The 12,164-nt window shown below is 38.4% G+C and overlaps 1 protein-coding gene across 1 annotated transcript in view; it reads right to left on the minus strand.

Annotated features, from left to right (window-relative positions):
• The window catches only part of FSIP2 (fibrous sheath interacting protein 2), a 126,299-nt gene that overhangs the window by 42,350 nt on the left and 71,785 nt on the right, over window positions 1-12,164 (minus strand). Inside the window, exon 13 of the mRNA XM_019931469.3 lies at window positions 594-630. Coding sequence (XP_019787028.2) covers window positions 594-630 — 37 coding nt within the window. The remainder of the gene's footprint in view (window positions 1-593; window positions 631-12,164) is intronic.

Consider the following 12,164-nt stretch of genomic DNA (forward strand, 5'->3'; position numbering starts at 1 on the left):
TTCTCCTGAATCAAAGTTTTCATTTTGCTACATGTTCTATGAATTGAGTCCATGTGAAAAAGTATGTCAGAATATATGTTGTTTTCAAACCTCTCTCTTTCCTAACTGGTCTGACTGGATCCAGAATTAGGCCTTATAAAAATACCCTCTTATCCAAGTCTCAGCTCATAGGTGACCAGGTCCTTTCTATGTGACTGGGTGCTTCCCACCAAACTGGCTAGAGACAAACCCAGGCATCTCAACTTATCAGCCAAGTCTGTGAAGTGATTTTGTTAATGGCTTCCCATGACAGACTGGGTTTATGATTATTTGATGGCTAGGTCCCTTAATGACCCTTCCCTGACTTCTTGCTCATCCCCATGAGACATCTTCCTGAAGAGGCAAAATTATATTTTGATGAGAACTTTAGACTACTGTGAAATCTAAGAATTAACTTAAAGTAAACTTATTAAAGAAGAAAAAAAGGGCAAAGAGGGACACTAATATCAATAAATGATTACTCATTGTTTGATTCATAGAGTTTTTTTCCTATTATGACACATACAAGAGTATCGTTAATATGCTGCTTTATCAATGAGTTTTATGATACATACTTTTTCTTGCAAGCAGTTTTGTAGGAGATTCTGTTGTCTGTAAAGTCAAGAAAGGTTGATGATTTAGTTATTATTTAGGGTCACGAATTTATGTAGCTTTTTCCAAAACTTCTAATCAGTGAATCAGTTTTTTCTCTTTAAGAGATTTTTAAAAGAAATTCAAAAGAATAAACTTTTTTATTGTCCACCCCCACCACCTATTTCTCTTCCTTCTTTGATTTTGGCCCACATGATTTATTACTCAGAGGAGTAGAATTGTGGCTGCTGCATAAAAAATATGTCTATTTGAAAATTCCAATTCTGACCCATGTTAACCATTCCTGCTTTGAGGTTCTCTGGGGAAGGCCACAGACTTGGAGGGAGACAGTGAGCTAGTCCTTTCTGTTTGCTAAAAGACACATGAGGTAGCAAGACAATCTGACAAGAGCTTCCGGATAATTCTTACTTACCCTTTCAAATCCCATAGTCCTACCCACACTCTCATCAAACAGTAGTAAGGAATTAAGTGGTGACTATTTAATAACTACGGGTTAAAATCATAAATTTCTAGCCATATTAAATACTAATTTAGATGTAGCCCTTTTCTATGTATGACAATATTCTATCATGTGTTCTAATTAGATTTTTTATCATGATACTAATGAAATAAACAACATAGTTTTCTGAATTGTAAAAATTAAAGAACTCAATGAAAAATATAGAATAACATACAGTTAATGAAACAAGATCTAAGACTTTAGTTCTGATTTATTTTTGTATATTTCAGATATTTATTTTCAAAAATTTCAACATAGGTCCTTTGCTTACCTTCTTCCTGCTTTCTTAAGAGATAATTGATATACCTTTTTTACTTTTTCTAGGCCTGTACTTTACATTATAAAATTAGACACTGAGTTTGTGTTGTGCAGTGATGAGAGCTGGGATCCTGCTCCAATAGCAGTGAGCATCACTGACCTGTGAAGAAGACCACACGCAGAGGAAACAAACTTGGACTGAAATCAGTGATAGCTTACTCATCAACTGTGTTCTCCCAAGATCTCAGAAGAACATGTATACAGTTAAATGGGTTCCCTCAGAAGGGTGGCAAGATGGCCGAGTAGAAGGATTTGAGCTCACCTTCTCTCATGAAAACACCAAAAACACAACTAATGGTTGAAGAACCATCGACAGAAAAGACTGGAACCTATCAAAAAAGATATTCTACATCCAAAGACAAAGAAGAAGCCACAAAAAGATGGTAGAAGGGGTGCTTTCATAATATAATCAAATCCTATACCCATCAGGTTGGCAACCCACAAACTGGAAACTTAATTATATCACAGAGGTTCTCCCACAGGACTGAGAGTTCTGAGTCACACATCAGGTTCCCCAGCCTGGGGGTTTGGCACCAAGAGGAGGAGCCCCCAGAGCATTTGGTTTGAAGGCTAGCAGGTCTTGAGTGCAGGAGCTCCATTGGACTGGGGGAAACAGAGACTCCACTCTTGGAGGGTGCACACAAGGTTTCATGTGCACAGGGACCCAGGGCAAAGCAGTGACTGTAGGAACCTGGGCCAGACCTATCTGTGGGTCTTGGAGTGTCTACTGGGGGTCAGCTGTGGCCCACTGGGGGGCAAGAACACTGGTGGCAGAGGCCCCTGGGAAAATTCCTCAGCATGAGCTCTCCCAAAGGTCACCGTTTTGGCACTGAGACCTGGCCCCACCCATTAGCCTGCAGGTTCAAGTGCTGGGATGCCTCAGGCCAGAAAACCAACAGGATGGGAACACAGCCCCACCCATCAACAGACAGGCTGGCTAAAGTCCTCCTGAGCCCCTTGACACAGGCCTGTCCACCAGAGGGACATGACCCAGTTCCACCCAAAGTGGGCAGGTACCAGTCCCTCCTGCCAAGAAGCCTGCATGAGCCCCTGAACCGACCTAACCCACCAGGGGGCAGACACCAGAAGCAAGAACTACAATCCTGCAGCATGCGGAATGGAGACTACAAACATAGACATTCAGGCCAGAAGGGAGTGGTATGATATATGTAAAGTGAAGAAAGGGAAAAATGTACAACCAAGAATACTCAAACCAGCAAGGCTTTCATTCAGATTTGACAGAGAAATCAAAAGCTTTACAGACAAGCAAAAGTTAAAAGAATTCAGCACCACCAAACCAGCTTTATGCCAAATGCTGAAGGAGCTTCTCTAGGAGGAAAAGAAAAGCCCACAGCTAAAAACAAAAAAAGTATGAATGGAAAAGCTCACCAGTAAAGGCAAACATAACAATAAAGGTAGGAAATCATCCACACACAAATATGATATCAAAACCATCAATCGTGAGAAGAGGAGAGTATAAATGCATGATATATTGGAAATGCATTTGAAATTGAGACCAGCAACTTAAAACAACCTTGCATATATATAGACTTCTTTATCAAAACCTCATGGTAACTGTATCTACAATAGATACATACACAAAAAAGAAAAAGGAATCCAACACTGAAGATAGTCATCAAATCACAAGAGAAGAGGAAGAGAAGAAAAAAACCCTACATAAACAAACCCCCCAAAATTAAGAAAATAGCAAGTAGAGGCAAGACAGGACACGTGCCCCTGAGAGGCTGGGGTATGGGGGCAGTTCCCACACTCAGAGGGGCCCACACATGGAGAGGGGATCAGCAGGGATGGGGAGAGACTTTTGGGGGATCAGAAGGGAACACGGCCAGCATTTTCCCCATTGGCTCCGGACCCTGGGGTCCCAAGCCTAAACCTTCACCCCCTGGCTGTGCTGAGCCTAGGCCCTGTCCCTCAATCCCCCAAGGCCTTTTCCGGCATGCCAGTCCTGAGCCTATGCCCTGTTCCCCTCACCTAATCCCCAACCCCCCATCGAGGTCTTTTCTGGCCCTTTTTTATTTTTGGTTGCTGTTGTGGTTTGGTTTTGCCTTGTTGTTGTTTCATTTATATTTTTATTTTTTCTAATGTATTTTTTATTCTAATTTTATTTTTTATTCTTTGTTGTTGTTCTCCTTTTTGTTTGTTGCCAATTTTTTTTTTTTTTTTGGCTGTGCCACGCAGCTTGCAGGATCTTGGTTTCCCAGGCCAGGGGTCAGACCTTAGCTCTTGTGGTGGGAGCACTGAGTCCAAACCACTGGACTAACAGAGAACCTCAGACCCCAAGGAATATTAATTGCTGTGAGATCTCTGGGAGGTCCTCATCTTGGCACCAAGACCCAGCTCTACCCAACTGCCTGCAAACTCCAGTGCTGGATGCCTCAGGCCAAACAACCAGTAAGAGAAGAACATAACCCCACCCATCAAAAAAAATGAGATGACAAAAAAATATGTTACTGATGAAGGAGCAAGGTAAAAAACTACAAGACCAAATAAATGAAGAGGAAATAGGCAAGCTACCTGAAAAATATTTCAGAGTGATGACAGTAAAGATGATCCAAAATCTCAGAAATAGAATGGAGGTACGGATCGAGAAAATACAAAAAATGTTTAACAAGGATGTAGAAGAACTAAAGAAAAAACAAACAATGATGAACAACATAATAACTGAAGTAAAAAATACACTAGAAGGAATCAGTAACAGAAGAACAAATAAGTTAGCTAGAAAATAGAATGGTGGAAATCACTGCTGAGGAGCAGAATAAAGAAAAAAGAATGAGAAGAAATGAGGACAGTCTCAGAAACCTCTAGGACAACATTAAATGCACCAACATTTGAATTATAGGGGTTCCAGAAGAAGAAGAGAAAAAGAAAGGGTCTGAGAAAATATTTGAAGAGATTATAGTCAAAAACTTCCCTAACATGGGAAATAGGCACCCAAGTCCAGGAAGCACAGAGAGTCCCATACAGAATAAATACAAGGAGATACACACCAAGACACATATTAATCAAACTAACAAAAATTAAATTCAAAGAAAAAACATTAAAAACAGCAAGGGAAAAGCAACAAATAACATACAAGGGAATCCCCATAAAGTTATCAGCTGATTTTTCAGCAGAAACTCTGCCAGCCAGAAGGGAGCGGCAGGAAATACTTAAAGTGATGAAAGGGAAAAACCTACAACCAAGATTACTCTACTCAACAAGGACCTCATTCAGATTCAACAGAGAAATCAAAAACTTTACAGACAAGCAAAAGACAAGAAAACTCAGCACCACCAAACTAGCTTTACAACAAATGCTAAAGCAAATTCTCTTGACAGGAAACACAAGGAAAAGACCTACAAAAACAAACCCAAAACAATTAAGAAAATGGTAATAGGAACATATGTATTGATAATTACCTTGAATGTAAATGGATTAAATGCTCCAACCAAAAGACACAGCCTGGCTGAAATGATAAAAAAAACAAGACCCATATCTATGCTGTCTACAAGAGACCCACTTCAGACCTAGGGACACATACAGACTGAAAGTGAGGGGATGGAAAAAGCCATTCCATGCAACTGGAAATCAAAGAAAGCTGGAGGAGCAATACTCATATCAGAAAAAATAGACTTTAAAGACTGTTACAAGAGATAAGGAAGGACACTACATAATGATCAAGTGGTTCAATCCAAGAAGAAGATGTAACAATCAAATATTTACGCACCCAACATAGGAGCACCTCAATACACAAGGCAAATGCTAAGAGCTGTAATAGGGGAAATTGACAGCAACACAATAATAGTGGGGGACTTTGGTTTCCCACTGAAACCAATGGGCAGATCAGCCAGACAGAAAATAAGGAAACACAAGCTTTAAATGACACAACAGACCAGATAGACTTGCTATTTATAGGACATTCCACACAAAAGGGACAGAATACACTTTCTTCTCAAGTGCACATGGAACATTCTCCAGGACAGATCACATCTTGGGTCACAAATGAAGCTTCGGAAAATTGAAGAAAATTGAAATTGTATCAAGTGTCTTTTCTGAACACAATACTATGAGATTACAAATCAATTAAAGGAAAAAAACTGTAAAAAATACAAACACATGGAGGCTAAATAGTACACTACTAAACAACCAAGAGATCACTGAAGAAATCAAAGAGGAAAGAAAAAATACATAGAAACAAATGACAATGAAAACACAACAACCCAAAGCCTATGGGATGCAGCAAAAGCAGTTCTAAGAAGGAAGTTGACAGCAATTCAATCTCACCTTGAGAAACAAGAACAATCTCAAATAAGCAATCTAACCTTACACCTAAAGCAACTAGAGAATGAAGAACAAAGACAACTGAAAGTCAGTAAAAGGAAAGAGATCATAAAAATCAGAGCAGAAATAAATGAAATAGAAATTAGGATAACAATAGCAAAGATCAAAACTAGAAGTTGGTTCTTTGAGAAGATAAAATTGATAAACCTATAGCCAGACTCATCAAGAAAAAAAGGGAGGACTCAATAAAATTAGGAATGAAAAAGAAGAAATTACAACTTCCACTGCAGAAATACAAAGGATCATAAGAGACTGCTACAGGCAACTATATGCCAATAAAATGGACAACCTGCAAGAAATGGACAAATTCTTGGAAAGGTACAACTTTCCAAGACTGAACCAGGAAGAATTAGAAAATATAAACAGACCAATCACAATTAACGAAATTGAAACTGTGATTTAAAATCTTCCAACAAACAAAATCCAGGACCAGATGGCTTCACAGGCCAATTCTATCAAACATTTAGAGTAGAGCTAACACCAATTCTTCTCAAACTCTTCCAAAAAATTGCAGAGGGAGGAACACTCCCAAACTCATTCTATGAGGCCACTGTCACCCAAAACCCGACAAAAATATCACAAAGAAAATTACAGACCAATATTACTGATGAACACAGAATGAAAAAATCCTCAACAGAGTACTAGCAAACAGAATCCAACAGCACATTAAAAGGATCCTACACCATGATCAAGTTGGATTTATCCCAGGGATGCAAGGATTCTTCAAAATACGCAAAACAATCAATGTGATACACCATTTTAACAAATTGAAGAATAAAAACCATATGATCATCTCAATAGATGCAGAAAAAGGTTTTGACAAAATTCAACACCCATTTATGATAAAAACTCTCCATAAAGTGGGCATAGAGGGAAACTACCTCAAAATAATAAAGGTCATATATGACAAAGCCACAGAAAACATCATTCCCAATGGTGAAAAACTGAAGGCATTTCATCTAAGATCAGGAACAAGACAAGGATGTCCACTCTCGCCACTATTATTCAACATAGTTTTGGAAGTCCTACCTGTGGCACTCAGAGAAGAAAAATAATAGGAATTCAAATTGGAAAAGACAATGTAAAAGTGTCACTCTTTATAGGTGACATATTATATATAGAGAATCCTAAAGATGCTACCAGAAAAGATGCTACTACTAGAGCTAATCAATGAATTTGGTAAAGTTGCATGATACAAAAGTAATGCACAGAAATCTCTTGTACCTCCTATACACTAACAATGAAAGATCAGAAAGAGAAGCTAAGGAAATAAACCTAAGTAAGGAGGCAAAAAACCTGTACTCAGAAAACTATAAAACACTGATGAAAGGAATCAAAGACGACACAAACAGATGGAGAGATATACCATGTTCCTGGATTGGAAGAATCAATATTGTGGAAATGACTATCATACCCAGGGCAATCTACAGAGTCAGTGCAAGACCTATCAAATTGCCCGTGGCATCTTTCACAGAACTAGAACAAAAACTTTTACAATTTGTATGGAAACACAAAAGACCCGTAATAGGCAAAGCAATCTTGAGAAGGAAATGCAGAGCTGGAGGAATCAGGATGCCTGATTTCAGACTATACTACAAAGTACAGTAATCAAAACAGTATGGTACAGGCACAATAATAGAAATATAGATCAATGGAACAGGATAGACAGCCCAGAGATAAACCCATGCACCTGTGGTCACCTAATCTATGACAAAGGAGGCAGGAACATACAATGGAAGACAGACAGTATCTTCCATAAGTGATGCTGGGAAAACTGGACAGCTACATGTAAAAGAATCAAATTCAAACTCTACCTAACACCATACACACAAAAAAAACTGAAAATGGATTAAAGAACTAAATGTAAGGCCGGACACTATAAAACTCTTAGATGAAAACATAGGAAAAACACTGACATAAGTCACAGCAAGATCTTTTTTGACCCACTTCCTAGAGTAATGGAAATAAAAACAAAAATAAACAAATGGGACCAATTAAACCTAAAAGCTTTTTCACAGCAAAGGAAACCATAAACAGGATGAAAAGACAACCCTCAGAATGGGAAATATTCTGAGCAAATATTTACAAATGAAACAACTAACAGGATTAATCTCCAAAATATACAAACAGCTCAAGCAGCTCAATATCAAAAAAAAACCAAACAACCAAATCCAAAAATGGGCAGAAGATCTAAATAGACATTTCTCCAAAGAAGACATACAGATGGCCTGGAGGCACATGGAAAGCTGCTCAACAACACAATTATTAGAGAAATGCAAATCAAAACTATAATGAGGTATTACCTCACACCAGCCAGAATGGACATCATCAAAAAATCTACAACAAATGCTGGAGAGGGTGTGAAGAAAAGGGTACCCTCTTGCACTGTTGGTGGGAATGTAAACTGATACAGCCACTATGGAGAACAGTATGGAGGTTCCTTAAAAAACTACAAATAGAACTACCATATGACCCAGCAATCCCACTACTGGGCATAAACCCTGAGAAAACCATAATTCAAAATGAGACATGTACCCCAATGTTCATAGCAGCATGATTTACAATAGCCAGGACATGGAAACAACCTAAATGTCTATTGATAGATGAATGGATAAAGAAAATGTAGTACATATATACAATGGTATATTACTCAACAATAGAAAGGAACAAAATTGGGTCATTTGTAGAAATTTGGATGAACCTAGAATGTGTCATACAGAGTGAAGTCAGAAAGAGAAGAACAAATATTGCATATTAATGCATTATGTGGAATTGAGAAAAATGGTACAGATGAAACCTATTTGCAGCGCAGGGACAGAGATGAAGACATAGAGAAAGCAGGTGTGGACATGGCGGGAAGGGGAGGATGGGATGAATTGGGAGATTAGGATTGACATAAATATACTACCATGTGTAAAATAGATAGCTAGTGGGAACCTGCTGTAGAGCACAGGGAGCTCAGCTCAATGCTCTGTGATGACCTAGATAGGTGGGAGGGGTGGTGGGTGGGAGGGAGGTCCACGAGGGAGTGGATATATGTATACATACAGCTGATTCACTTCATTGTACAGCAGGAACTAGCACACTGTCAAGCAATTATACTCCAATTAAAAAAAAGATTAAATAAATAAATAACTTAGGGGTAGTAGAAAGCATGTAGAAGGTACTCAATTAAGATCTGCTGACCAATGAAGGCTTATTAATGAACAGACTCCAGTGGAACTTTTCTGAAAGAAAACAATGAGTAAATTAGTGTCACCCACATTCAGCGCCCTCTGTGTCTTCAGTTCAACAAGCCAAGCCCCAGGGACACAAATATGAACAAGATGTAGTCCCTGATCTTAAGGAGTGTACAGACTTGTGGGGACACAGATGTGTAGGCAACTGTAATATTTACAAAACACATGGGCACATCTTATCTCATTTACATCATGAGAACCCAAGGTAGCTGGTATAACATGTGACTTTATACTCAATGTTTAGAAGAGAAACTCAGGTTAAGTGACTTGTCCAAGATCACTCCAGTAGTACGTGGAGTTGTAACAAGAACCCAGTTCTGACTCTAAACCAAGGGCTCTTTCTGCTGCACACTAATGTTCCAGCATAACATGCTTATTTCCCAGTGCCAGTGATGATAGAGAAATCCAGCTCATGAAAAGTATTGATATCTAGTGAGTGAGAGGCAGGCATTGATGGCATCAAGGAAGGCAGGCTTTGAAAAGCACCTGTGAATAGTTAAATATTTTTCTTCTCATTAACTATAATTTTTCAAATACCAAAAAGAATTTGAGGTTACTTTTGACAAAGCATGATATCATATATATTTTTTTATGTTTAAAAGAATAAAGTAATGAACAGAAATAGAGATGAAATCCCTGTGTCAGAAAATTGAGGGTAAGAATAGGTGGGCATAACTCTTAGCTCTGAGCTTCCTGAGAGACAAAGCAAACTGGGAAGTGACAAGGTTCTTGTATATAAAAGGAGGTGGACTAATTTTAATTTTAGCATATATTATCACCATTTGTCCTCTGATTTCTGAATCACACAGCAAAAATCAGTATTCTTACAGAAAACATTGATTTGAAAGTATAGCATTTTACCAATAAAAAAAGTGAATTTGTTATATTTGTAAATTCTGTGGGTTGATCAGAAAAAGATTTGGAAATTTGGTAACAACATACTCAATAGCACATGATTGCCAACATTAATGGTTTGGTCTGTTCTGTAAAGGAAAATGGGAGAAATGGCATCCAGTTTAGAAGGATCATGCAGCAGAGTATCAGAAATGTAATGGGGATAGGGGGGTGAGAAAAAGATTGCCCTCTTCATAAATAGTACACATTTCAAGTTCTTAACTGAGTGAACTATAGCCAAAATGCCACATCAAACACAAGATGACATTCACCAGCTATAAGGATATTTCATCATTCATTCGCTCATTCCACAAACAGTTACTGAGTGCCCAGAGTGGGCATTCAAGCCCTGTCCTTAAAGATGAAGACAGAGCAGTGAACAACACAGACAAAAATGCCTGCCTTCGCCAAGCTTTCATGAGGCAAAGCCTAGCATGTAGCACAAATTAAAGATGGATGTGTACTTTGTCTATGAGAGAGCTGGAGTTCCCACAGTCACACTGGCATCCAAATGAGACATCCTAAAAAGGCTACAGCCCTGTGTTACTGCAGACTGTGAAACGCATGCTTGGTTTTTGTCACAGAACTATCTAGAGCATAGGGGCAGCTAGGAAGGGAGGTGCAAACACCGATCCTAACTGCCGTAAAACAGGGCTGAAGGTCCCACCTTTGAAGCTCACATCGGATGGAGGGTGGGCCAACCCTCCCGCTGCAGAAGTAGCCAACAAGCACCTCCTTCAGTTTGAGGAAATGGTCCTCTCCTGCTATAAAGATGGCTTTAAGGAGCAGTTGGGGGTGGGGGAGCTACACCAGCCACAGAAGCTGTTAGACAAGGTAAAAAAAAAAAATATATATATATATATATATATATATTTATATATGGTTTTTTAAGACCCATACATGCATTTATTCAACTAATATTTATTAAATCCTCACTACATATGCAAAAAGCACCATGGTAGGAACTAGGGAAAGAGAGAGGGGAGTGGGTGGAGACATGGTTCCTGCCCTCATGTCTCCTACCTGCTAGAAAGAGAGTCAGACATTGAACAACTAATCAATTAATTAAAAGTAGAACATCTACTAGGAAGAACGATTGGAGTCTATAAGAACTTTAAAAGGGCAAATTAACCGAGTGCGAAAGATAACAGAAACCCTTTACACAATCCCACTCACTTTCTCACTCTCTCCTCTCCCTCTCCTCCATTCAGTCCCCTCCCCCATCCCTCCTCTCTCAGACACACATGCACACACACTTGTGGGCACACAGGTGCATACACAGGCACACATAGCTATGATGTAATCAGGCACCTCTTTGTCTTCCTTTCAAAGAGACAATTTTTGACCTATAAATACTAAAGATACTATTCATTCTGGCTTTTAGGCCAACAGGCTGCAACCCTGGCAAAATCATGCCAAAATTCCTACTCTGAGTTAGGATGCAGTCAGGTCTAGATGAAAAAAGGAATGTTTCAACTGATTACATCTTCAAATATTTCCTAGTTATTTGAGTTTATGGTTGTGCTTGTCCTTCTTGATACTTAATTAGAATGTACAGGCCTCAGATATGAGCTTGCAGGAGACAGACAGTGTTCAAAATGAAAATGACAGCTTTCCATTGGCTTGTGTGCTGTTCTATAGCAGCTCAGTGTCAGGTGTTGAAGTTAAGCTAAACTACGTAAAACCAGAAGATGTAAAGGCTAAAGTTGAAAAATTAAAACTTAGAGTCTACATATACTGAACTTTGGCTATTCAGTTATAAAGTCAAATTGGAAAAAAAGCATAATAAAAACAAGTAAGGAACATAATTTTGGACAAAGCATTGAGCTGGGCAGATTTTAAAACTTTTCAATTAAGTTATATAACTACAAAATATTTGTGGTAGATAAAAATGAGAAAATACAGGTATATAGAGAGATAAAAATACAGCCATATTTAATAACCAAAGCACTTTCCATAAAATGACTATATCAAAGTATTTAACCAATTCTTTATTATTGGGCATTTATGCTTTTGCCTAATCTTTATTAACACAAATGTTTCGATGAACACCTTTATATATGCATTTCTGCACATCTCTCATTTTTTTATAATAAATTCTTAGAAGTAGAATTTCTTAGCTGGGCAGTATTCAGATGTTTAAAATCAGAATTAAAGCAATAGCCAACTTCAGAAAACAGAAATCATAAGTAACACAATAACAGTGGGGGACTTTCACACTCCACTTTCATAAATGGACAGTT

This window comes from Tursiops truncatus, chromosome 7 (assembly GCF_011762595.2).
Source record: "Tursiops truncatus isolate mTurTru1 chromosome 7, mTurTru1.mat.Y, whole genome shotgun sequence".
Lineage (NCBI taxonomy): Eukaryota > Metazoa > Chordata > Mammalia > Artiodactyla > Delphinidae > Tursiops > Tursiops truncatus.